This window comes from Melospiza georgiana, chromosome 6 (genome assembly GCF_028018845.1).
Source record: "Melospiza georgiana isolate bMelGeo1 chromosome 6, bMelGeo1.pri, whole genome shotgun sequence".
Lineage (NCBI taxonomy): Eukaryota > Metazoa > Chordata > Aves > Passeriformes > Passerellidae > Melospiza > Melospiza georgiana.
Window position 1 is genome coordinate 14653809 of NC_080435.1, and position 22712 is coordinate 14676520.

The 22712-nt window shown below is 44.5% G+C and overlaps 2 protein-coding genes across 12 annotated transcripts in view; one reads left to right on the forward strand and one right to left on the reverse strand.

Moving 5' to 3' along the window:
• BRSK2 (BR serine/threonine kinase 2) overlaps positions 1–8547 on the forward strand; it is a 304344-nt gene extending 295797 nt beyond the window's left edge. For 3 of the 10 annotated variants that reach the window (XM_058027269.1, XM_058027270.1, XM_058027273.1), the window contains 2 exons: positions 5176–5240; positions 5938–8547. In XM_058027269.1, coding sequence (XP_057883252.1) covers positions 5176–5240; positions 5938–6390 — 518 coding nt within the window. In that variant the 3' untranslated portion in view covers positions 6391–8547. The other 7 variants (XM_058027271.1, XM_058027274.1, XM_058027276.1 and 4 more) reach the window with 5 other exon arrangements.
• Positions 8548–20952: 12405 nt separating this feature from the next.
• MOB2 (MOB kinase activator 2) overlaps positions 20953–22712 on the reverse strand; it is a 109022-nt gene continuing 107262 nt past the window's right edge. For both annotated transcript variants that reach the window (XM_058027057.1, XM_058027056.1), the window contains exon 5: positions 20953–22282. In XM_058027057.1, the coding sequence (XP_057883040.1) occupies positions 21972–22282 (311 nt within the window). In that variant the 3' untranslated portion in view covers positions 20953–21971. The remainder of the gene's footprint in view (positions 22283–22712) is intronic.

A 22712-nucleotide genomic window follows, 5' to 3' on the forward strand; every position in this document is an offset into this window, starting at 1 on the left:
AGGTTGATTGTTCAGGTCTGCCCAGAGGAGTAGCAGTTGGAAGTTCCCACCTGCTGGTGGCATGGATGCCTGTGCCAGTGCTGTGTGATAACTTGAGTAGCTCCTCAGTTCTGCAGTAGTTCTGCAGTTTGTTCCTGCAGACACCATTTTCAGTTGGCATTTTTTCTGGCAGAGTCTAAGAACTCTGGAAAGTAAGTCACCTTTTCCAGCTGCAGTTCAGGTTTCCTGCCAAGAAACTGGAGTTGTTCCCTGGACTTTCTGTCAGTAGGTTAGTGAGCTGAGTGAGGTATCTGCCTGATTTAGATTTGTACAGGCTGGGGTCTTTTCAGTCTGGGGGGAGTCTCCTACATGGTCTGCAACTAAATGAAGAGGAATGGGCCACTTTATTATTCTATCATCCCTTTCACTGCACATACTCTTGGAGTGAGTTCTGTGTTTTAAGTCATTTGTTTCCGAAGGCAAACAGACCAAAAAATGCCTTGTCTTAACAAAGTGGGCTAGAAGTCTATAAAAGTAGCAAAATGGATTTGAAAGGAAATGGATTATCACCCATTAAGGAGTGTTTTAATGCTTTACGTGAGAGAAGTTGGATTTTTGGTACATGGTTCACTGAAACCACAGCTGCTATCAAAACAGAGCACCTAGGGATGAAAAAGACAAGGGCCAAAGAGTAAGGAATGAGTATAGGAGGAAAACCTCAGGAGCAGAGGCAGGCAAAAGACAGTCAGGAATGATGTGAAAGCAACAGGGAAAGAAGTAAGATAAATCAGGTTCAGAAAAGGTCTCTCTTCCCACTGGTGACCTATGTTTTCCTGTTCACTTTCTCCCAAAGCCCAAAATATACATGCAGAAACCCAAAACATCTCAGGCTATACAGAAAGAAAAGACAGAGTATAATCCCACAGATGGCATATTTGTTTTGTGCAACTTTTTGTGTTCAGCGCCATAGGGATTAGTGCATTAACAGTACATAGACTTCAGAGAGATGGTTTCACAGGAGAAGGAAGTGCCTCGGGGTTTGCTTCTGTGAAGTCAATGGGAATGTTGCTATTTGCTGCAGTGAAAAGAGGGGCAAGTCCTTATCTGACTGTCTTAAAAATGTTACAAAACAGCAGACTTATCAGTAACTGAAGCCTCCAGGCTTGTCCTGAAGCTGCTTGTTCACCACCTCCTGTTATGTTCTGTGGAGGGCTGTGAGGTCTTTACAAAGTGAGAGCAGGGTTTTTGCAAGGTGCATCCTTTCCTGGTGTCACTTGTGATGCCTGGAGTGATTTCCCTTATTTTCTTCTTCCTCTCTTACCTAGGTGCTCCATTTTCACTTGGCTTCTCAAAGTGGTGACACCACTGGCCCTAGGTCAGTGTCAGACAGGCTTCCTAAGAACAGCAGATGAAATTGTGAGGACTGTGAGGCTTGGTGCAAACTACCCAGCTTCCTTCTGTGTTGTTGTGTCTATCTCTAGCCCTGTTTCTTCCTTTTAGTGCTTGTATTCAAATCCATTCACAGTTTTGACTTCTTTCATGATATTTAGCTGTGACAGTGCCGCACACAGGTGCCCCAAACCAGTTCCTTCTCCATAAATATATTTCTCTCAGCACCCCTTCAATACATGACCCTTTCATAAGCTTCAGTGCTTGTTTTCAAACCCATTCCCTTTCCCTGTCTTGCAGCAAACAGCTCCTTGGTCTAACTCAGAACTGCACATATCCATCTCCTCCTAACAGACATAAACCTAATGCTCTGAGCCTCCCCTCCTGCCTGTGATCCTTCTCTCGGTTTCTCACCCTTTCTACCCTTTACACTTTCTTTGCTGTGTGCTGATGAACATTTGCTCTCAAGGAGAAAGAAGACCTTAGTCTGTGCATGAAACACCAGGGATGTTCTGAAGAATCACTGAGCCAAACCTTCATCCCTGTCCAGAGGAAATGGCATGTCATCTCACTTTGTGAAATGAGAAAGGCAGCCTTTTTGAGGCCCCCTGATGGACTTACAGGTGTAAGAGCCTATGACACATCTTGCACTGAACTCTAGGCATGGAAGATTGCTGAAAAACCTATTCTAATCCTCATCGCCTGCATTTTCAAGTCTTGTTTTACTGGATTTATAACCTCAAAGGGAACTGAGAACTAACAGGAACAACACCCTGCACCATTTTCATGCTTCCAGCACAGCTGACCCATTCTTGGGTATCTCCAGAGTAAAAGTGTGAGGACTCCTTGTCTATCCAAAGAGCAGTATGAACACCAGCCCAGCATCAGTTTTTCCTTGACTGCCAGGACAGAAGGGCATTATTACCTACTATTTAATTTCAAGTACAAAAGGCAAAGGAAGGAAAGGGTTAGTGAAATGGCCTATTTTAGTTTTCAGTAGCTCTCTAAACATCCCTAAGGATTTTCTTACCTCCCATTAAAATTTTAACTAAAAACTGATGATTGTAAGGATTCCAGCAGTGATAGAGGCAAAGAAAAGTAGACTGTTAAATACTTTTGCTGCAATAAATCTCCAGGCACTTGAAAGCCGGTAGGGCTTGGGGCGGAGAAAGGGTGGATGAAACATGGGCTGCATATTTTAGTAGGATTACTAAAAAGTCCTGTATCAGGACTCAGCAAATACAAGGTGTATGATTTCTAAAGTGTTTTATTGCTCCATTCTTGCAAGTTGTACTTTTGTCACTGTTCCTGTCTATATGAAAACAAAAAACTTTTCCAGTTCCTGCAGAGCCCTGCTTACTCTGCCCTCATCTTTCCCTTTAAGCTTGTTAAATAAACTGCTCAGCTGAATAACTAGGGATATTCCCCTACTCTTTTCTCCCAACCCAGCAGTCTTTTCCTCTCCAGCATTTTTTTCAGTGCTCTTTTTCATTCTCTCTGCTAACTCCATTTGCTTATGAAGATGAGGGGTCCAAAGCCACCTGAGAACCAGATCTGCCCACATTCCTGCATTCAAGGCTGAGTGTTTGCTTTCTTTTTTCTCTTTTCATTGAAAACTGGTATCCACTTAAAAGAAGTATAAATGAATCTGAGTAGATAAAAATTAGTCTGCGCAATGTGTGTGCCCACAAACCTAAAACAGTTTTAGGGAGGCTCAGGGAAATCTCTGATGTAGAAGTCATAAATGTGCAACAGATACCCCCTTTCCCAAGCATTTGCATGCATGTGGAAGGGATCAGGTGGAGCTCATGGAGGTCTGAGCCCAAAGTAACTGAGTTCAGTGAAAGCCTTTCTCTTCTCAGTTGGAAATTCAGATATGTGCTTTGCCTGGTTGGGGGTTGTTTGTGCCCATCGCTAAGGCTTCAGTCAGTTGGGTGAAAGATGCCCTTCCAGAAACTCACAGCCTGTTGCTTTTAGCTTAGTGTAACTGAGTCACAGAACCAGGGCAAGCAGAACATTGGCCACAAAGCAGCAGGCACATGAAGTCAAGGAATTAATTAGATTAAGGTTCTTCACTCTATTTACCAGCCATTTGATTTTTCTGAAAGCAGCCACTACCTGGTTAGCATAGGGCAGGCAAAAAAGAGTAACAGATTGAGTTTTGCAAAGCACAAATACTATGCATTTCCTCTTTCTCTGTGTAAGACAATGATGTCTGTCTTGCATTTTCCGTTAGAGAATAAGAAAGTACTCAACAAGCTCTTCAGTCAAATTGCTGTGTGCAGAAGGTGCTTGCCTGCTGTAGTTACTGGGTTGCTTATGTTTGGAATTAAAGTCAAGTACATTATGACCAAGCCACCAGCATCCACCAGTCTCTGCTATGAGGAAGCCCTTTGCTCCTGACAGAATGTTCCCATCCTGGGGATCAAAGGTTCCACTCTTCGCAGCATTCTACCACATTGGAAGGCAGATACAAGGGGCCCATTTCCTTCCAGGAGCTGGAGATAGAAATTATTTGAATGTGATAGAATGGTAGAGCCAACAGTCCCAATATTGAGAAACCATCATGGGATTTTAATGATCATGAACAGGCATCACCTCCATTGTGTACAGCGGATAAAAAACACCTTCAATATCCATATTCAAAGAGTGACCCCCTCCTATGTTTGGTAAAGATTAATCCCCCAATCCAAGAAAATGAAAGGGGACTAGAAATTCCCGAGCCTTTCCTCAAGTATGACCTTCTGCACACCCTCTAAGACAGAAGCAGATTAAGAGCATATAACCATGCTTCCTGGAGGCCCACGTGGTGCAGAAGGCTGTACTCATGTGCCCAGTCCTTGTTAGCACTGCAGCCTGATCTAGGGGCTGGCTGAAGAAGATGCCTGTTCCAGCAGCACACAGCTCTGCCTCCCTCTCTGGCTCCTAACTGCACTGGAATGCATGCTGGTGCCATGGAGGCTGTGCTGTGGAGAGAGCATAAATTCAGGACAGTGAGGTGGTAGGTCTTGACCCTGGCAGAAGCACGCAGATGTGTAACAGCCTGCTTCCACATTCAGCATCTTCATTTCCAGGTACCTGTTTAGGGAGGATCTGAAGGTGCTCAGAAGCCTGCAAGTGCAAACCACAGACCGCACACGCAGATGGCAACGCTCAGCCATAGCTCATTTTCCAAATGATGCTTCCCTGGGACCACTCAGGGCTTCAGGCTTGGTCATGACAGGGCAGCAAGGAGAAACTCAGAAAGAAATAAAATGCAAGCAAGGAAAGCCTGATGCCTGTTGTTGACAGAGAGCTTAGCAAGGCTGCAAATAAAGCATCAATGGGCAGCCACATGGAAATACCCCGTGTTTGTAACAGCAGGAGTAGGATGGGATTTGCCTGTGTCCAGCATTACAGTCAGTGACATTTCCATGTGGAGTGGCCAAGTGAATCCTAGTAATGGACTGACCTATTTCAGTCACGTGGTACTGTGTCCTCCTGCCAGGTGAGACAGCCATGCTTCCCCACTCAGGAAGAAACTAGGAGCTTCCCCCTAGCTGCTTTATGCTCCCAGGTTCTTTATTTCTGTAGGTGTCCCATCCTAAACACTCTTCCTCTTCCTGCTCATTGTCTTCATCCCCCACACACCCCCACGCACGTGGCTCTGGATTTCCTCATCATGTTCTTCTCGTTAAAAACCCCATTGTTCATTTGTTTGTTTGTTCTCTCTCTTTCTCTTCTCTTTTTCTCTCTCTTTCCCTCTCGTTTTTTTTTTTTCCTTCTTTCTTTCTTTCTTTTTTTGTCTCCTCTGTTTTGTGTACCCAGGCAGCCCATTGAGTAACTTCTTTGACGTAATTAAACAACTTTTTTCAGACGAGAAGAACGGGCAGGTGAGCCATCCCCCCGGCACGCCAACCAAGCATAGCGCAAACAGCAAGCGGAGCGATTCCGGTTCTAATGACTATGGGTCTAGAGGAGACAATAAGTACCCTGCTGGCAAAGACAAGGCAAAGATGGTCTCATCAGTCGGCCTACAAGACCAACCTTAAATAAACACATAAAAAATTAAATAACTTAGAGGAAAAAAAAAAAAAAAAGGAAACAGAACAAAACAAAAAGAAAAAAAGCAAGAAAGAATGAAAGAATATTCCTTAGCAAGCTAGCCTCTAAACTAGAAGGATGTATATACCTTGCCACAACAGTACAAAACTGTCTATAGACAAATTTTGTATGAAGGAATGACTGTATATATATACATATATATATTTATATATGATATATAATATATATCTCAGAAACAAACACAAAAACAAACGAATGAAAGAATGAAAAGAAAAGAAAGAAAAGAAAAGGTAGCACAGATGACAAACCCAGTTCACCAGATCTTGGGTTGTGGTTTTTTTCGATTGGTTTTTTTTCCTCCCTTTTTTTGAATGTTTTGCTTTTTTTCTCCTTCCTGATTTTTTGGTTTTTTCTTTTTTGATTTTTTTTTTTGGGTTTGTTTTGTTTTCTTTTGTTTCGTTTCTTGTTCTGTTCATGCTCTCTCTGTGTTTCTGACGACACCACTTGTTTCCGCTCTGCTACCAGGAATTATCCCGAAAAGTTAACATGTCAGCCACGGCTTCACCTTCTGTGCTCTGCGGACACTTGTTGACGGAAGGCAACCGATGTAGACTGTCCAAGGACCAGTCCTGTTTGAGGTTCCCAGCCTCCCCTCTCCCTTCAGGAAGTGGGCTTCTTCCCCACTTCTCCCCAGTCACCTCCCCAGTGCACGCCTGGTTTTTTTTCTCCCCTCTCTTTTTCTTTTTTGGTGCTCCACAAGAGAGATCTGCTCAGTTATGGGATTGCAGAGTCTGGGCTCAAAGGAGGTTGCAGATTGTTGGAGTGAATTATTTACCCTTGGCAACTTCTGTCCGCGCAGGTGATCGCAGCCCGGAGAGGGAGGGTGTGGGGAAGGAGACGGGTGTAGCGGGAGCGCAGTGTTCCATGAATCCAGAGCGCGTTCTCATCAGAAACCAGCCAGGAGCAACTCAAAACTAAGCGTTGAACCAAGACAATATTGGGGAGCTTCATCACAGGATTTTCTTATCTTTTTTTTTTTTTTCTCCCCACCACCTTTTCCTTTTCTTTTGCCCCCTTTTTTTATATATACATGTATATATGTGTGTATATTTATGTATAAATATACATACATACATATATATATACACACACACAACTAATTGGTTTTTTTATACTGTATCATTTTGCTTTTTAACCTGCTGGAAGGGGAAAAGAGTAAACATAGGAGGGAGAGGGGGTTCAATGAATAAACACATACAAACAAAACATTAAAACTTAGGGAAAAGGCAACTTCTGGTAGCAAAGAAGAGGGACAAGACTCTGCCAAGGACTGTCTCTCCCATCACCAGGCACAGTTGCTGCTGCTGCTACTGCTGCTCCTCCTTCAACACCTTCCTCCCCACCTGTCAACTCCCTGCCACTGTGCCACCGCGCTGGGACCTTCTTCAACCAGCTGGATCCTCCACCACACCCTGCATTTAGAGGCAATTGTTGTGTTGCTAGTGCTGCATTGATATCAGTATTATTATTTCTTTAAGTTATCAGTTTCATTTGTTGGCTTGGGTGGTTTTTTTCTTAAAAAAAATAGGAAAAAAGAAAAAAAAAAGAAAAAAAAGAAGATGAAGAGGAGGAAGAAAAGAGACTTATATTGGGTTTTATTTCCTCTGTGTGTATGTGTGTGTGTGTGCAAAATCACTGGCACTTGGTTCATCAGAGCAAGACAAGGTGGAGTCAGGGCAATGGGAGACTTAATCACGAAGCTACTGTAAACTTTAAAATTTACTGCAAGATATTTTTATAAAGTTTTTGTTTTGTTTTGTTTTGTTTTTTCTTTTGAAAGGGAGGAGGGTGGGATTGGGTGGATGGGGACCTTTTGTTTTGTGTTTCAGTTATTAGGTCTTGGTTATTTATATATACATATATATATATTTAAAAAAATAAGCTGTTAGATATATCTTCTGTTTAATAACTGTGTAGAGGCAACATTGATTCTTATTTATTTTGCAGAGGAGGGGGAAAAAAGACACAGAAACCTTGTAAGTGTTCATTTCGTGACTTTGAGAAAGAAGAATTGCCACCTTTTTTCCTCCTCCTCAAGAGTTATGTGACCAAGTGTAACTTATTCTGGCCCAAGCTCAAAGGTTAAACAAACAAAAAAAATGTGGTTTTACACGTGGAAGACAAAACACAGTGAGAAGTATTTCTTGACTGAGATTTTAAGAATGTAGGCTTAGCATTAGTGTTCAGCTCTTTTATGACCTTCGATTGCTGCTCGTTGGGTTCCTATGGGTGTATGTTGTATCGCAAGATTTTTTTTTTAATGATAATGTTGGATGAGTTCTTTTTTGTTGTTGTTGTCGTTGTTGGTTTTTTTAATCATTTTTCCCCTTCTTGGACCAGTTTTACTTGTACATAGGTTTGAAGATTAAAAAGAATTTTTAAAGACACAACCGGGGCAAAGACCTTTGACTTCTGCCCTGTTTCCCCATTCCCCCAAATGGGAGGGATTTATTTTAATTTTTTTGCTTTATTTATTTATTTATTTATTTTCCCTACTCTTAAACTTTTCTCTCTCGTATTGCTGTGTGCATGTCAGACACCAGGGGGTGATGGCTGGGGAGGGGGGGAGGCAAGGGTGCAGGAGAGGGGGGCAGTTTTAATTGCATGACATTGCTGTAAATTAGTCTCTTTTGCTTTCGTTGTCTTTCCTGCCTCTGCCCTCTCTCTACTTCTCCTCCGAGCTCCCCTCCCATCACCCCTGTCCTTCTTTTCCCTCTTTTCTCTTCCCTTGTGTATAGATTTTGATGCTTCTGTTACATTGTACCTCTACAAAAGGCTGGGATTTCAATACAAGATAATAATAATAATTTAAAAATACCTATATCAGCAAAACCCATGTGGTACAAGCAGGAAGGGGATTACTCACACAAGATATAAGAATAAATGAAAGCAATACCTCTTGTTATCCTTCCTATTTTGTACTTCGAAGACACACACTCGCGCACACACACATATACAGACACAAACTGACATTATTTAATGGTTTGAAATGGACAAAAAAATCTGATGTATCCCTTGTTAAATAACTGTGAGCAACTTTAGTTCAAAAACCAATAAATTCATTCAGTAAAGATACCAGCTGTTGAGTGTCCTGTTTATGTCCGTGAAAACCAACTCCCGGCCGGTGCCAGAGCCAGTGAGTGCCGTGGCATGGCCTCTGCACTGCAGGAGCTGAAGATGGCAGCTGAAAGAAGACAGCGTCCTCCTGGCGTGGAACGAATGCCAGGGCCCGAGGAGGAGCAAGGACAGCCCAACCCTCTAGGCCTGGCTTTCTGCAGTAATGTGTTCCAAAAGCTTAATCCAGATTTCATAGCAATTGCAACCCCACCGAGGTCTGGTCTGGATGGAAACCATGGTACCAAAAACCGTGGCTGCTGGTGATTGTTCTCCTCTCTAACCTGAGCTGCTTCCAGATTTAGCTGTAGGAAGGATTGCTGCACCTCCCTGCCTGAAACACTCAGTCACACACATTTGAAAAATCTGCTCAGGTATGTCCCTGGCATGTGTGGGTCTGGGGTTTGTCACTGGTCGGTTGGGCAGCCTGTGTGGCTGCTGGCTTGTCACACCTTGCCCCCCGTGCCTTTTCCCTGGATTTATCACTGCACCCAGCAATTCCCCTCCTGGCTCTGCCCTGCCTGGTGCTTCCCACAGGGCTGGGGCAGCGTGGCAGGCCCAGGCTGACAGCAGGGCCATGGCACTGCCCCTGGGCACACCCTGGCCTGGTGCTCACCACAGCCCGGCCAGATCCGAAGGTGTCCCCCTCGTGTCCCCTCTCCTGTCCCCTCTCCAGAGCTGCCCCGGCCAGGCCAGCCAGGGTTTCCCACCACGAGCCAGTGAGGGGCAAGCACCGCCCACCATGGAGGGAAGGCAGGGGGAGACCTTCTGGAAGGTTCCATAGTGCTGCCTTGGCCTCAGGGAGGCTCTGGTGAGGCGGGGGTGGCCTGGGAGCCTCTGCCCTGCCAGGCAGCACCCAAGCAGCAGCCATAGAAAATAGAGTCTCATATAGGAAAAAGCCAGAGTGTTTATAGGGCCTTTGGGGGATTCACTGGTCTGCTAAAACTGGAGGGGAGTGGAGGAGCAGACAAAGATGAAAAGATGTGGAGAATCACAAGTGCTGCAGGATTTGGTCTCTGCAGCACTGCAAACCCCGAACTGGGAAGCAGCTGTACATCATTTGCATCTCTGTAAGTACAAGGATGTGCTGGGCTGCTGTGTGAGGGGAAATGGGATTTAATGCACTGTGGCAGCAGGTGTATGCTGCTGCTTTTTCTGTTTCACTCTCTCTTTTCAGCATTCATGAACTTCTATCATCTGTTCATGTCTCCAGTGCTATGCGCAATTAGCATCCTCAGTACTGCTAATTATGGTCTTCAAAAGCTATAAGAAGAAAAGAACAATTTTGCAAAGCGTAGGGCCTCATGCTTTGGCCTGCCCACATTTATTCTGGTTGGCCATGTTCTAACACAGTCATTTGCTACATGGTGTCATATTGTAGTGCACAGGAGGGGCTGTGCTTCTGACCTAACTGAGTTTCTAATTTAAACTGTTGTCCACACAACACCCTTCATATTTTAAAGCTTAAATTTGAAATCAAGTAGTAAATGTAGCTGGGGATTTTGGTCTGCCTCTGTGACTGAGGTAGCTGGATTGTCTCTGCTGCCAGGTGGGGCTACTGCCCTCATCCAAACCCATCCCAGGTGATGGCTGATGAGGTGCTGGGAGCTGTGCCACCTGCACTTCATTAGCTGAGGTTCTGAGCTCTGTAGCTCTTTGGTTCTCTTGGAGAGCTTACCTCTTTGGACTCAGTAGCTAAAAAATTCCCTGCATTTAAAGTTAATCTGTCTGATTTCCTCTGGGTGAAGCAACGCGGCATAGGACCTTCCAGGAGCAAACTGAAGACAAGGCAAGTGTGTAATACTCCAGTTGGCATTCTCTGTTTGTCTGTTTTGCAAGTTGATGTTAGTTTAGACACATGTATACCTGGAAAATGTGTTTATGCTTAAGGTGAACAGTTTTTAATTGAACCGGTATCTGACACGTGCTATATGCAGCAACAATGGTGTATATACATCAAATGAGCAGCTGAGTCCATAGTCAGGAGGGTAAATCTCATTGCCACATGTCAGTCTGGGGGCTGAGAAAGAGGTTGGTTGTGTTGGAGAGCGCTAATGCAAATTGTCCGGGCTTTGCAAACAATGCGTGACAATTTCCTCAGTAGTCAGGCTGGCTTTAATGCAAGTGATGGGATGCAAATGACTGAGCTCTAATGGCTCTCACTGAGCTTAGGCAAAAACATAGTTTGTAAAGACAATGGCACTTTGTGAGGCCTCCAGGTAGTGCTAATTCTGTGTCCTCTGTCACAAGGTTTCTTTCCTGGTGATTCAGACAGTGCGTTTAACCCATCAGGCTCGGACATTTTCTGAAATAGCACAGCAGAATGCCCACAGCGATTGTGTTCTGTAGGGAAGTCTGCAGCGCTGGTCCCCCTCCCTACCTTTGCTTCATTTCAGCTGTATACAACCCGTTGTATGTGAGCTTCTCTTGGAAGGGCAGAGTGTTTTCGTGAGGAAGAGATTTAGCTCTGAGTTCCTTACCATAAAAAACAACAGGGAGGGAAGACCGACACTTGTCTAAAAACTGGAAAGTATCTTAGTTCTTTGTTGTACCCTTTAATCTTCTTATTTCATTTAAAACCACTTCAACAGCTGCAGCTCCTGCTTAATTTGGAGAACAAAACCGTAGTAGTTCAACTGTCTGGGGATACTTGAGGCCACGAGTGGAAGGGAAACCCACATTGAGGGCAAGTACTTTCTTCTTCTAAATGCACAATTTATTGTGGGGGTTATTTTTAGTGCTGTAATCTCACTGAGTGCTGCTGAGAGAAACTGTGCCAGGCAGGCTTTGAAGGGCTTGAGAAATGGGATTTCCTGTTCCACCGGCTCAGCGCTGACTCTTGCCATTGTCAGGAGCTATTATCGCCTTCTGGCAGCCAAAGGAGATAACGCAGCCTCAAGGTCAGGGAAGACACGAGCTTTCATCAGCGGCATTAGCAGAAGGAAGAGTTTGCTTGCAGCCAGGGTTGGTGCTTCTGGTGTAGCCAGCGACCCCGGCAGAGAGATCTGCCCGTGGATCACAAGGCAAGGCTGGAACAGGCTGCTGAGAACAGGCTGCTCATTGCTGTGCCCCTGTGGGCTCTCGGTGCCCCCAAGGTGGGCACTGCACAGCACCTCTGGGCAGCGTGTTCCAGAAACAGCTGCCTGGGAGAGGAGAGAAGTCTCTGCTCCACAGCTTTTCATTGAGCTGCTCTTTGTTGAACACTTCTGCAAAGTGTTCTCTCTTCTGCGGACCTTCCTGGGTCTGGAAGGCAGTACTGGCCCAGCCCTGGGAATGGGACACATTTCTCTCTGTGTTGTCCAGAAAAGAAGGAAAACAGGTTGGTCTAGGGAAGCAGCAAGTCTTGGTATGGGAAGCACTTCTAGGTTCTAGAGGACCTGTCAGAAAAAGCAGCTATGTTTAATGTAAGGCCTCATAGGCTCTTGTAAAGTATTCCCATTGAGGCAGTGACTTCAAATTGCAGTGTCTGTTTGGATAGTTCCTCTATGGAAAGTTCTCAAAGTTTCCTTCTTGTCAAAGGAAAATCAGATTTCAGAGTGGATGAAACTAAGCTGAAACAAGGCAATCCTGACTCACAGTGGAGTTACCTGGAATTAGATTCCAGAGGTATGTTGTTTGTAACAATCGCCTTGGTCAAGCCTCGTTATTTATGAGATGCACAGCTGGGGTAATGATTTCTCTCCTGTCTGAAGCAAATTACTTGAGTGCTCCTGGTCTGGTTTATTGAACTCTGCTGTTCAAAATTAGGTGCAAGGATATATCAGGGAACGTATTGGAGCTACATTCATTAGGGATGCTTTGGTGATATGTGAAAAGCCACAGTTGTACAAAAAGTACAACAAAAAGTCCTATTTGTAGGACTAGGTAACAGCAGTAACCCTGGCTGAGACCTCCCTTCACTTTATGGGAATGCTCATGAGCTCCAGTTCCTGTTGGGTTCTGATCTAAACTTCTCCTGTGCACAAGTGCAGTGCAGGAAGTTGTTACCCCTGCCCAAGAGCCTTCAGTTTTAGCACCGAGTTGGACAATAAGAACAGAAATGGGTATGGAGTACGTAGAACTTTTTGTTTACAGAAGAACTTAGAAAAAGGCCTTGAGACTAAACTCTGGTCCTGGCTATGTGCAGTTTTAATTAAGTTTGATGCTGTAGCTTTTATCCTGTGGGGCTTGTTTTTGGTTAGTGACCCAAACAAGGCCCAGCTGCAGCCATTTACTTAAACAAATATCGTTTTAAAAGCTGTTCTGCCAGATATGTTTGGAAGTGTGTGGCCTGTGGGTTCATACAGAGGTGTGAACGCAGATACAACCCTGATTTTCAGTTTCAGTGGAGTTGCACTGCAAATTTGCCTTAGCAAATGGGTTGAAAGAGGAGAGTCTGAGAATGTTAGGCAGAATGAGGAGAACTGCTTACAAAGGATCTCATGTGGGAAAGGGGAACAAAGAGCTTTTGTCACCTTAACGTGTATTGCCCTGTAATGCCTCACCACTTGCTGAGCCAGGTCGGTAGCTGAGTTGGTCTCTGGTGCATTGTCCCCAAGCTGTGTTTGTGTGCAGTTCCTGCCTGCATTTCCCTGCTCCATCTCTGAGAGGAGAGGGACAGAGTCCGCCAGAACACAGAGCAGCACTGGCCAGTCCAGCCCAAAAGCTTTACCACAGCCCCTGAGGTGAGTGGCAATGGGTAGAACCAAGTGCTGTGGTGTCACTTGGAAGTACAAACTGTGTTTTGCAAGGATTTTGCACAGCCATAAACTTCCCAGTCTGCCTGTTCTGCTGCTGCTGCTGCTCTGCTTTCCACAAGAGAGAGGTGGAGAAACATTTTGTAGTATGCAAAAATCCTGTAGAGAGACAGAATATGGTGTCACCCACTACATGCTGTGTGAGGTGACGAGGTAGTTGTGCTACAGAGCTTTGGTGCTGGGCCTTGTACAGTGCCCTGCTGATTATCTGGCATGGAGAACAATGTCTAGAACACAGGCTCTTCCTCAGAGAGGACAGGGCAGCAGACACTGGCTTTTTCTCTTTGCTTCCCAAGACTTTTACAAGCTGTTTCATGTGCCAGCTGTCAGTGGTGCTGTGCAGAGAAGGAGAGAGAGGGGTGGATGTGCCTCTCTCCAGCCTGTGTAGCTTCCATGTAGCTTTGCAGAGACATGACAGCATTCACTGGGTGTGACAGGGTCACAGCTAAAGCTCCCAGTCTGCAGGAGGGGAAGGACCAGACACAGCCCTGTCCTGCTCAAAGGGAAAGGTCAAGCAGAGCCCACTGCCACAGCAGCCTGGGCAGATCAATACTGGGGCACATTACTGAGGTGTGTTTCAACAGCACACAAAAACCAAGAGTCTGTTCTGGTACCTGCAGCAAGGGACAAGCTTTCCCCATGTAGGTGTGACAGACAAGGAGAAGGAAAAGAGGTACCTGTTGTCCCTGTCATACAGCTTTGGGAACTGACATGAAGAGCAATTCAGTGATTCTCTCAAAGGAACTCAGTGGCTTGGGCTGAAATTCGAATCCACATCTTAACCTGGCAACAGCACATTGCAGTGACCAGGTCTGCAAACCTCCTCAGGGCCTGTCCCCAAAGACAGGATCTTTCATTTCTCAGCACATCGCTTGAGCTCTTTTCAGATACAAAGGCTACATTTCTATCTTTGTTAATGAAAGGAAAGTTGTTTGGGCATTTCTTGTCTTTCTTGTGGGATAACACCATGATCCAGTGTGGTACCTGCCAGCTGACAGACTGCAGAGGAACTCTGGGTCATGCAGGCTGTCCCAGCTTTGCAAGCAGCAAAACAAATGCCCACCTTTTGGAAACCAGAGTCACACAGTTTGTGATTTGTGGGTCATTCTGAGCTCTCTGTCCCTTTGCCTGTGGGGACTTTTATGGGTGTCTGTTCTTAAGAGGGTTCTTTGACATCAAGTAACATGGGAGCACAGGCTGCAGTTCTTTCCTTACTTGGGAACTTAGGGGTTCATTTAAAGGCTCTTTCTCCCCTTCCAATAGTTGCTTGTTCCTGCAAAACTCGTGAAAACTTTATAATCGAATCACAAATCCTACCTGTCTTCCAGGCTGCAGCTCAAAAATTTGGGGTAGACAAGAAAAAGGGACAGGCATATGGAATCTTGCTTAAGCTTATTTCTTGACCCCAGCTTTAAAAAGTAACCGTGTTTTCAGTTCTTGGGCCAAAAGACTTTCACTGTAAAATAAAGCAGTGCTGTTAAGAAGCACCTGGATCAGAAATGAATGTTAATCCAGTAATAACAGATAATTAAACAGTTCTAATGGGGGCTTTAATCTCTCTTCTCCAGATGTAGTTTTGCTTTTGGCCTTCATCAGGGAGATTATGATGGAACACAGAGGGCTTCTAATCCAATCAAAATTCCTTGATGGATTGGAGTATTTGTTGTGCTTTCACATTTCAGCAGTGGTTACACCACAAGATTAACTTCATTCACAGCATTGGTATCTTGTTACTAAATTCAGTGTACTGGTTTGATGCAGGCAGAAGAAAGGTGGGAGGGCAGGAGATAAATGTGTCCTGGGTGTCTGTGCTGCACAGAATTGCTTGGGACCAGGCTTTGGGATTCAGGTGACACCTTGCAGTCTTGTGGTGCCTCAGTGCTGACTTTGTGTGAGCTTGAACTGATCTGCCTTAAGCCTTGGACTCCAGTAGTGGCTTTGTAGTTGGAAATCTCCTGTGGAAGGAGCTTTACCTGTCCAGCTGGGAACTGTGTGTCTGCTTTCATTTGCCCTACAGATTGTGTAGAGATTCTTCCCAAGTGTCTTGGCTTCAGATTGAAATTTCTGCTTGGCAGCAGGATGCTGACAAATGCTGGCTTGCGGTGCCTGACTACCTTGCTGCTATCCACTTCCTAATGTCATCCTCTGGGAGTGAAATGACGGGGAAAAAATCTTTTTTGCTCTTCTGCAGACCTTATCACTGGTATAATAATGAATCACCAGTGATGTTATTGAGGTCTTGATGCACTTCTTGTTTTAATATTTGCTCAGAACTGCCCATCCTCACATGCTGGGTCTGTGATGCTCTGATCACGTCACAGCATCTGCTCTGTAGATTTTGCTTAAACCAGCTTTGATCAGTTTTAAACTGGTAAGATTATTCAAATATATGTATTATTATTTGTGCTCTCTCAAAAATGTTATTGAAGTAGCTGAAGTTTTCACAATTCTGCTGCAGTGGGTACAGCTGGTCATCAGTCACAATTTGTCTTCTGCTTCTTGTATTTGCTCCTGCTAAGACAGGTTTTATAGACACAAGGATTCAAATTAACCTTTCTAAATTATTGAGTGTCAGTAAACCTGGTTGAAAAGGACAGAATTCTTTTTTACATGTTTCACATAGATTTCAGGTAAATGGTTATCCAATGTCACTTTCCTGTTCTGGATTATCTTTTTAAATAGAGCCAAGAACAGGGTTGTCCTTATGAATAAAAGTAAATTGTTTAGTGGGATTAATTCTGTGTTAAGAACTACCAGATTTGACATGAGAGAGGTAGTAGCTCTTCTACTTACGTTTTGATGCTAGAGAACAGAAATAATATTCTTTGAAATTATTTTGAGAATTAATCCTATGGAAATCAGGTTTTTGTGTTTGATACTTTGTCAAGTGCAATTAAAAGGGGAGAAACAAGTAATTTAGGAAATTTCATCTACTTGGAATTAGGGCTGTCAAGTAAAGGCCTTTCCTAAAGGAATTCAGCACATTCACAAAGGATCAGGACTCTGTAAGCACTGTGTGTCCTGGCAGGCTTGGATGAGTCCATGGTGCTGGGGAGCTGTGTTGCCTTTCTTCTCTTTCCCAGACTGGGGATTCACCTCCAGCTCCTGCACTGGCAGCCTGGGAGTACTCCATTGGTTCAGAGTGGGAGATAAATTAGTGGCTGCTGCCCAGGACCAGTTTGTTTTCCCTGTTTAGGTTTCCCTTCCAAGTCCTTGAGGGCAGTACTTGCTTCAGGGCAGGTGTCTTCTAAGCCTTACTGATGTCAGGTTGAAGCAGTGGTTTCCCAGAAGCTGAAATCCTCTGTGAGGTGCCATTTGCCCTTTCTGTATCTGAGCTCATGTTGCAGAGGGCTGCTCTCCACTGAACACAAAGTCTGTCTAGCCCAGCTTCTTTCTACTCTTTCTTTTGAATTATCCCAGAGACTATTAAAAGGAGAAGGAGGTGGTTTATGTGAGGGACCCTGCACCACCTTGTGAGAGAATGTGAACTGTCTGCACTGGTGGTGTGTGGGAAAGTGCCAGAGCATTTTAATGCCTCCTTTTTAGAAAAAATGAAAATAATTAGCAGATGACAACATAAAAACAAGTTTAGCTAGTACTGATTATTTTCTTTTTTTTTTTGGCTAGACAAAGCTCTCTGAGTGTTCTCTCATCTGAGCGCTTGGCCACAACAATTTCTGTTTTCTCTGAATCACATGCTAACCTAGCTTTGAAAAGTCTTATTGTTCATGTCAGCTGTCACAACCAGAACAGTTCTGTCCATGAAAAGAACAGAGACCCCATTAGGACACTGAGGGTTTTCTGCCAGCTGTTTGGTGTTTTTCTCATGTTATATCATCAGTTTGTTTGGAAAGATTTCACTGTACTGCATGCAGCTTATCATGTTAAGATACCAGCTCTGTGTTGAAATCCTTCAGGTACTGGGTTCACATTCAGGCACTGGTACTGGCACAGCAGCATAGATAACTCAGCCACACTGAACCCTTGCTGTGGCTACTGACAGCCACTGGGCAACAGAACTACATTTAAACTGCCTGCTGTTGCCATTTGTGCTAAGGCACAAACATTGCTTTCATTTGTTTAGTAGGTTTGAATAGAACAAAACAACAACCTCCTCCTCTGTCTGCAGATTAGATAATGGAAGAGTATTTCTAGATATGAGTTCTTTCTGTTAACAGCTGAAATGGTGAGCTAAGGATTGGCTGGGACAAGTTCCATGATGGATATGAGCAAAGGCTTGTTGGGTGAAGCGTGGCTTTGATGAGATCAGCATGCTTAGCAGGCTTCATAAAGCTGGCTTGTTCTTTCATGGGATGGCGTGTTTCTGTGGCAGCCCTGCAGTCTCCTGATGATGTGCAGGAGCTCATTTTTACCTGGCAGCATTCATCTTTAGCCCTTGATCACTTCCAGGAGCATCCTGGCATGTACGTTTTGCCAGAACTGGTGGTACCTCAGAGCAATCTCTCTCCTTCCTCAGATCACCTCAGCAACAAAGTGTTCTTTTCTGATTGAGTTTCTTAATGCTTTTGGTTAAGAGGTTGTTACTCACATGTAAAATGAGTGTGCTCTCTGGGATCTGACACTTGTTCCATTCCCAGGCAAGGAAGAAGGGCTTAGCTCTGATTTTGCTGGGTTGAAGTAGAAGGTGCCTGACTCAATTTCCGGTGGACCTTTCTTAGTGCTGGGGTGAAGCTGCCCCTCTGATCTCTACATAGCTTCATTCCCTTGATGTTAAAGCTGCACGTGGCTCTTTGTGCAGAAGATGTGTTGGCACTGTTCCTTTGTCCCATCTCTGAATGGGCAGACACCAAAATAAAAACCCCAAAACACTTGTGACAGACACAAGCTGCTGACTTTGGTCCTTGCCTGCCTTGCTTACCTGCTGGTGTTCACTCCAGATGGCATGGATAGAGAAATTCTTCTCCTGTTTTTATTTACAGGCACTGAGGCTTGGATTTCCTATGGATGCTGCCACCTCAAAAACTCAGGGATAATAGCAAAATAGGGGAAAATTTCAACTTGATACCCTGAAAAATTCACCCTATAAATTGATATATGCTGTAAACTTACGCAACCTCAGCTCTTCTGCACATCACTTGTGTTTGCAGAGTACCAAATGCCAAGAACAGGATGCCCAAAATGCACACAGGACAGTTGCTGGCTTTAAGTGAAAGACTTCAGCCCTGTGACAGCTTTTGCTTTGCTGTGGTTTTAGGATTTTGAACTGGCAGGTGTAAAACTGAGTTTGACAAGGTAAGACCTGCCAATCTATGGCAGGATGAGGGTGTGTGTGCCTAGATGGTTCAAGAAGGTGTTTTTCTAGTAGTGTTTGGTTGTTTTTCTGTGGTATTTTATTTATTTAGCAACCATGGTTGGTCAAACCATGGTATGGTCTGTCATGATCTTTAAGGATAGGGTGGCATAGGATGTAGGGTAATTAAGTTGTCTCTGTTGTTCTGATAGTACTTTTAACAATTTACAAAGCATATTTAAAGTAACAATATGATAATTTATATTTCATATGATAATTTCATATGAAAATTTAATATTTCATTCATGATTTCAATGTTAGAAGGCCCAAGCCTGTTAGTCCCAGGTGAATTCAGGCCCAGTGCTCACAGTGTGGGCATTGGTGACATGTTCCAAGCATGGGAGGAAGTCAGTGACAAGCTCTGAAGGCTTAGTGGCATTTCTGTATCTGAAGTTCCTACAGTGTAATTCAGTAAGCTCTGAAATACCGTGGGATGCCTTGGGGCTGAGCTTTACAGTAACATTTAGAAGAACATTGGTGTTGGCGCCATTTCAGTGTTTTCCTTATTCCCACTGCTAAACCCAACAAGATAGGCCACACCACAACAGGATTCATTATTTGTGTTCTTGTTAACTGCTTGTAAAATATAAAGCGATTACCCCAGCAGAGGAAGCGCCTGTGCTTTCAGGAATAGCAAATGCCTGCAGAGTGAAGCTGGGACAGCTGCCATCAACAGCAGCGGGCTCCTCCAGAGGTACCGTGGGGCTGCACTGCTCTCCTGGCAGCTGCATTGATGTGTGGGACTGCACTGCTCTCCTGGCAGCTGCATTGTGACTGCACTGCTCTCCTGGCAGCTGCATTGTGACTGCACTGCTCTCCTGGCAGCTGCATTGTTTGCTGCCTGGAGCCAACACGTGCGTTCCCACACTTGCTGCGAGGTTCTGCCAGTTCGCCAATGGGAAGTTAAGGCACAGTCCCCCTCTTGTTCAACATGGACATCACCATGTGGTGATTGGAAACTCAAGAGCCAGGTCAGTCTTTCCAGGGTTGAACTGCCTCTTGTTCAAGTCAAACCTTTCTCAAATTCTTCAGCTGTAAATGGTCTTTTAGCAAACACAACTGCAAGTGCATTTTTACAGGAAGATCGTGAATTACCAGAAGTCACTTGGGTTTGACTGGTTGTCTCTGGCTCTCTGTTTCTTGAACTTTATTCTCAGGGCAAGCAGCAGAGGGGCCTTATCAATGGCACTGTTCCTTCTGCTGACCCCTGCTTTTCCCTCCAGACTTAAGTGCAGGGAATTGTCATGGAAAAGCTCACATCAGCATGGGGACTGAATGAGAATATTTGTCTGGACATGGAGGCTGCAGCAGGAGGACATGGTGGGGAAGGAATGCTCCTGACCACTATACTAACAGCAACTCACCTGAGCAGGTCGGTGAGAGGCATCCACAATCCAGAAACAAACAATACAGGACAAGTCTGGCATCACAAGTTTTGAGGTTGCTTTCAATCCCTCCATCCAGCCCTCACTCCTGCTTTTCCCTTCTCTTGTGCTCATGCCTTTTTGCTGCTCTTTATGGCACTTTCATGATTTAGTCTTTTTCTCATTTGAACACTTGTCATTATCTGTTATTGCTATGCACTCTTCTTCACAAGCTTTTTTCTTGCTTGTCCTCTTCCTTTTTTTTTCCTGTCCTTTCCTGCTCATGCTTTGTTCTTTGGTTTATGGATTTTTTTAATTATTATTTTTAATTTCTTTGTTGTGCCTTTCCTTCGCTTTTTTCTTTGCACTTGTTCTACCTTCCTCTTCTCTACTACCTTTTTAAGACAGGTGCAGACTTCATTCTGGAAAACCTTCTCAGATTTATGCCAGGTCAGTTATTAATCATTCATAGGCCTCAGGTAATGACCAAAAACAGCAGCTTTGACAGCTTTTACAGAACAAATACAAGCAAAATCTGGCATTTCCCCAGCTGGAAAAAATGACTGCAAGAATTCATTGGAAACTTGAAGGAAAGAAAGGAATATCACTGTCCAGATACAGTACTGATGTAATACTGTATCCAGAGATGCTGTGGTTCAGTATTTGCTTCAAGTTATCCAAGAACTCTGCATTTTCAGATTGGATGTGTGCACAAAGAGGAAACCTGCCCCTCTCCAAGAGGTGCATATCTTTGTAATTCCTGGGGAGGCTGTTCCTAGGGCTACTGGAAAAAGCAAGGAATTATAATAATAAGTGTAAGATCACAGGGTGGAAAACAACCCATTATTTATAAAGCTGGCTGCCAGCAGGGCCAGCAGCATTCAGTGGTGGAAGGGAGGCTCTAGGGGTGGGGGTCTGGTGACTTCTGACGCTGCACACATGAAAACAAAGCTTGTGGCTGATAGATTTGTTTTTATTATTATAGAACAGATGAACTAAAATAAGCCAACAATATAATTTTATGCCAACAGCCATCTTTCTAGCACAGGCGGTGACTGACTCAGTATACCCTTCTCCCCCCTTCCCCGGGCCTCTGTTCAAGGGAAAGCAAATGGTGGTGACTCCTGCACATGGTTTTGGACTGCAGTGATCCCACTCCTGTTACCTGTGCAGGTGTGCCTGGGAAAAGAAGAGGCAGGGGAGCAGAGAAAAGAGTATATATGTTGTAGGAGCAATAAGCAGAAAGGTTTGTGGATCCTCTTGCACGTTCACACCTTGTGACCGAGTAGATGGGACAACTGGAGAATCTTGCCCACTTTCAACATGTAGCAAGCTCCTAGTTGCTACTCTAGTCAAGCCAGGAGTTTCTTCCCATTCCAAGCTAACAAAGGGCAAGATGCACTCAGTAGGGGAGCTTTTGGCAGGGTAAGGGGCAGTCTATGTAAAACCAAACCAAAAAACCACCCCCCTCCCCAAAAAAATACCCCAAACAAACCTGCATTTTAAGCCACTTCAAAGTAAAAGTTACTTCTTATAATATAATAGATACTTTTTAAATGGCAGGACCACCATCCTAGAAAGACCAAAGGGCTTGCACTCAAGACCAAAGAAAGAAAAATAGAAAACCAACCAACCAAACAAAAGGAGAAAAAAAAAACAAAACAAAACAAAAAAACCAAGAGTGGCTCCACTCTCAAGCTTGGCTCTTCTCTAAAAACAGCACTCATCATCCATCTGAATAGGTAAAAGGAGGAGTGGACAGAAAATAAAATAAAATTGGTGCAACTTCTCGCCGGCTGGCGCAAGAACCCAAAGCTCCGTACAGCCCCGAGCGACTGCACGTCCTGCGTGGCAGCATCTCTGCGGTCAGCTCTCATCACGGTATATGCCGGTATGTATATCTGAACATATACATACACATACACACAATGGATTATACTGTTCACAATGTTAGTTTGGGTCCAGGAGGAGGGCTCATCTCTCTTTCACGTGGTTCTGTGCTCCTGCGCTGTTGCTGCTCCCGTTGCCGCTCCCGTTACTGCTGCTCCCGCTGCTGCTGCAGAGGACCTCCGTGAGGTCATCCATGATGGTGGTCTCTTTAGGGTCCACGAGGTTGAACTCCCTGATGAATAGGATAAAGTGTGTGTAGAGTGTGTTTAAATGTCCGTGCAGCTCCAGTGCCAAAGTCTCCTTAAAGTGTGAGGAGTAGATATGGGCCAGCACATGGAACAGGTACTTGCAGATCTTCTTCACTAGGGACTCAAATGAGTTTGGGAATTCCTTGCCTGAAAGGAAGACGGAGAAACACCATGATAGCACCAGCTGCTCGCTGTCAGCCCCACAGCAGCACCTGGGTAAGAGCAACCTGCTCAACTTACATAGCAAACAACCCGAGGGCCCTGTGTCGTATCACCCTCTTTTGACAGGAATTTGGGGGACAAGGCTAAGGCAAATATTATGCATTTTCATTTGAAGTTAAATTTTAAACCTTAAGGGTTCAAAAATCAGGCAGCAAGTGTAGTTCTTCTCTAAAGCCACTACCTTTTTAGCTACAGGCTGTAAAAATGAGAGGTTCTTCTGTGTCCTCATCTAGTTTGTCCAGGAGTGGATTTTCCCCTGAAACATCAGTTCAGAGATCCTAAAATGGAAGCCAAGGTACATGGGCCTTGGTGGTGTGTGGCAGTTTGTACATAATTTATATACCATGTTCCCTTG